At 32.2% G+C, this 4,577-nt stretch overlaps 1 protein-coding gene across 1 annotated transcript in view; it reads right to left on the bottom strand.

The window, feature by feature from the left end:
- LOC106465511 (26S proteasome regulatory subunit 8) overlaps positions 1-1,248 on the bottom strand; it is a 74,603-nt gene extending 73,355 nt beyond the window's left edge. The window contains exon 1 of the mRNA XM_013925737.2: positions 1,126-1,248. Coding sequence (XP_013781191.1) covers positions 1,126-1,182 — 57 coding nt within the window. The 5' untranslated portion in view covers positions 1,183-1,248. The remainder of the gene's footprint in view (positions 1-1,125) is intronic.
- Between the last annotated feature and the right edge of the window lie 3,329 nt (positions 1,249-4,577).

Here is a 4,577-nt window from a genome sequence, read left to right as displayed (position 1 = left end):
AAATTCATGAAATAGTAGTTCAATAAAATTTTGAACGCAATTCAACATACACGATGACATGGCCATTCACCAATGACCCGTATGGAAAGGGTTAAACGTATGTTAGGTTTGTGTACCTTATGTAGTCTGTCAAAACGAGGGGGAAAATTGTCTTAAGTCTTTGGCTAGCTTCCCATTGATTAAGTTTTGTTTCTTAAGTTTGTTCAGTGTTCTATTAATGAGTCTCTCTGTCTTTTCTGTTGGGTCATTGGTGATCGTTTTGCATTAGTGTTTGTCTAGTAACTGCCTGATCTTCATGTTTCCTTTGTCTCATCCTCTGGTAGAATTTTGATTGTGTTGCCCCATTTTGTAATCATAATAAATCCAATAAGTCTATCACCTTGTTAGAAAAATAAAACTGCCTTAACTGGTGTAGCCTGTCTTTTCCCGATTTTAAACTTTTGTCCTCTCTAAAATAAAGGTCAAATCCACTATTATGGAACAACATTAAATTCATATGAATACAAGTTTCGACACTTTCACATGTCATCTTCAGTCCAAGGTTTATTACTCTATTTTACCATGGAATCATTCTAATATCCCTCCTCTGAACCCTTTCCAAATTCTTAAATAAGGAGAAAAAAGTTGTAAACAATGTTCCTAGTGAGGCTTAACTAGTGAATTGTATTGAGGGATAATTACCTCTTTTGTAATCAAAATGTCTATAAATACACTAAACTTCTTTTGGCTATAGGTAATCCCTTTCATTCTTAAATTTAAAACGTCCATAGCTTAAAGTGCAAGAAATATTTTAACTGAAGGTATCACACGGATTCGAACATGGTTCGCCAACTCCGAAACCAACAGTTTTACCACAAGACAAACCCAAGCCCCACTTTGAAGTTGAAACTTCACCTAATTCAGGCTACATACTACTAATAGTAGTAATACTAACATTAATAATAAATTAATATTAATAATTAATACTATTAGTAATAGTAATACGACTCTGAATCAGTGGACAACATGAACTATATAAACAATAAAGTAAAACCTAAACTGAATAAACAATGGGAATTATGATAATTATATCTAAAATATAATGTGATAACTTCTACTTATATCTTCTGGACAATTTACTATTACCTGTTCTTTTTCTGCAACCATGATACTTGAATTTAAACTTGTTAAAGCAATAGCCATTACGAGATATAGACGCGATGACTGACAATTTTTCTCTATTCTATCGTGTCGTCAGAGGGCGATAAAATAAAAATTAGGAATTATTTTGAAAATATATACTGATATTGTGAGCGCTATGTTTCTAATTTGCACTTTCTTGTGAAGAGTTTATTAAAATTGAATCAGTTGTGTCGTAATCTGGGCCTTTAACATGTACTGTTGCATCGCACTTTTCTGGGAGATGTAAAGGTTACAATTTTAACATGAAAGAAAGGATACGTTTCTGTACATCTACTGTGTCAGTTTGATTAAGTGGATCCTTCAACCAGCAGTCCAGGCACCTATGAAGTCTGTTTTTTGTTTTAAGACAATTTACTTATACTACTAATACTATAACTACCCCTACTAATACCACCAGAGATTTCTGTTCTCTACTGGCAAAGCTATTTCTAATATAATTTAGCAATACACTGCTGCATTTCTTTGCTTTTAATATGTGTCCATCTTTGTTTCTATATTTTTTAGGTAGCGTAACAGTTCTGGTTGCTCAAAATCAATGATTACGTTAATAGATTGTGATAAAAACAGCAAATGGAGATGTAGTAGTCAATAATATCTCAGAAACATGCGACGGACTTTTTTACTACGCAACGCAGCTCCCAGGATTTAAGGCAAAACCATCAGTGCGATGTATGCAGAAAGTGATAAAATGTGCACAGGTAGAGTATTAATTCTCATAAGTGCTTCGTTACCTCTTTGTTTCGGATGGTTCGCTGCTGCTGAGTCAAGATAAAATTAGTTTGGTAAATTGTCTATTACAGCGGCTCTCAAACTTTGGCCGTTAGTAACCCCAAAACCTCTTTTAATTTAAAATATTTTTTCTCGAACCTCTAAACCTATCAATGTTTTTGTTTTGAAAATCATTTCCGTGTACATGAAAAGCTGTATTCCAAAATTAAATGTTTTAATTCATGATAATTTAATTCTACGAAAAATAATTTTATTCTATAAATCATATTTTTAAATATTTTTATGAAATTTCGAACGTGACTCTCGAGCCCCCGTATGGAAACGCTAGATTAGAAGATTATTATCTTCTCAGCAATAGGATGCATAAATACCTTCAATTAACGATACAGAAATTTGAACAAGAATTGGTAATGCCAGCTCCAATACAGTGACAAGGCGAGTGATCGTCATTAATCGGATGGCTTTAAAGCACAGCATAAAGAAAAATCATCAATTTAAAAAAAAAGTAGATTGACTGCTGAATTCATCAAGAAAACTGTACAAATATCTCTTTAAAGCTTTAAAGTTCGTCTAGTATTTAGCAGATACATCAAAATTTATCATAAAGAAATTATGAGAGCCAGGGCCGGATCGTGCCTCTCGGCCGCCCGTGTGCAGATTCAGGTTCGCCGCCCTCTTCCCCACCCCCAGCCCACACGCACAGATACATCTGTATGTGACGTTGTGAGATTGGTTTGCATGTGGATTTCCAATTTAATTTCACATCAAATCATATACATACAATATTAATTGAAAAAATAAAACACCATACTACGATCTGATAGTAAAGCAGACTTTTATTAGATTATACGAATACTTATTATACAATTAAGCCATGCACTAATTTCTATACTGGTAAAACTAAATTATAACTGTTTAATATAAAATATCCATATGCATATAAAATACATTACATGAAAATCTGACATAAATAGAATCTTGTGTTAATATACATACGTTTAGTTTTATTTGATCATAAGCTATGCACCACTTTAAGCTTAAAAAATTAAAATAACTGCATAATGTGATACATCTTCATTCGCATTATAAGTAATTACAATATAATAAATAAATAAACTTTGATTATCTTTATAAAATATCGGGTAGTCTGGCTTTTAATTCAGAAAATGTTTATATTAGCTGGTGAGTGTTAACTTATCAGCAATCTCATGTTTAATTGAGTCATTGTTGATCTCAGATAACTTTTTATAATTTTCAACTTATAAAATGGCAATGTTAAAAGAATTCTTAAAATGACAAACATATGTGGAAATACTAAATGCATATTATTTTCCAATAAGAAATTTAAAACTTTTGATGGTTTGTTTGTTTGAAGTTAAGCACAGAGCTACACAATGGGCTATCTGTGCTCTGCCCGCCATGGGTATCGAAACCCGGTTTCTAGCGTTGTAAGTCCGTACTTCTAATGGCGTCATATTGGTCAGTACCATATTTTGCAAAATGTCAATTCCTCTTCATCAGTATCACTTTAATTTTTATGTTTATCAGAAAGCTTTATCTGTAAATCTTCACAGTATTTCATTTTCTCATCACTGCTGGTGTTTTTAAGATTACAAATATTGTACAGAAAGTCAAATGCTTCATTATGCTCCTTAAATAATGCAGATCTTTCATTCAGTGTGTTGAGAGTTGTGTCCAAAATTGAAACATAAAAATTAATTTTGAAATTTCTTTGTGGATCACTAATAGGTTCGTCTGCATGTTCATAGTCAAAATGCTTAACCTTCTTCCAGCAACGAACAATAATTATGTTCGGGAACTTAGGCTCTACCTCAATAATGTCAGCCAAATCTTTACTACAAGTTAAAAACGTCGAAATCCTGTATTTCTTTTGTTTTCGGTATTTATTTTCATAAACCGAATGATTATGGTGATTTGCTCTGTGTAGTTTACATCTGAGATATGTTATAAGAATTCCTTAATTTCCTTTGAAATCAGTGTTATAATTTCATTTGGAATATGATGCAGGCATACACTGCTTATTCTTTTTATTTTGTATACGCCTGTTATGCTTAACCATTACCAAGTCAAACTTGGCTATCATATCTGTGGCTTTTAAAAATTTTCCAATATCGGGTTCAAACAACTTATCAGAGGAATCTCGAAAAGCTAGATTTTGTCTGGAAAGAAATGTTATAATTTGCATCATCCGTTCTATTACAGTATACCAATGTCATTTTTCTGTCTCAAAGAGTTGTTGTTTATTTATAGTACTTATTTTTTAAAGCAAAATTAAGATCTGACCATTTGTTGTAATTGTTTATGTCGTATAAACTTTTTTCATGTCTCGAGAAGTGTGGAGAAGCATGTTGCCAATCTGAAAATCCCCCCTTAATCATTTGATGTTCTTGTTTACTAAATAATTTACAGCAAAAGCAAAAAATATTATTACATAAAACAGAATACAGTAGCCAATTTTCTCTCAATTTTCACCGCTTGGTAAAATGCAGGTATAATATACATCCGAAAATCTTTTTCTGTTTTCGTCAACAGGGTACTTTACACCTGTTTTACGTACAGATCCATTATGTAACAGTAACTGCACCTGATTATGTGTTAATTGATTTTTCCGTAACTTCGTTCCAACGAAACTTTAACGACACAAG

The sequence above is a fragment of the Limulus polyphemus genome, unplaced genomic scaffold (assembly GCF_000517525.1).
Source record: "Limulus polyphemus unplaced genomic scaffold, Limulus_polyphemus-2.1.2 Scaffold1968, whole genome shotgun sequence".
NCBI lineage: Eukaryota > Metazoa > Arthropoda > Merostomata > Xiphosura > Limulidae > Limulus > Limulus polyphemus.
The sequence above is the reverse complement of the archived record's forward strand: the minus strand, read 5'-3'. Positions and strand labels throughout refer to the sequence as shown.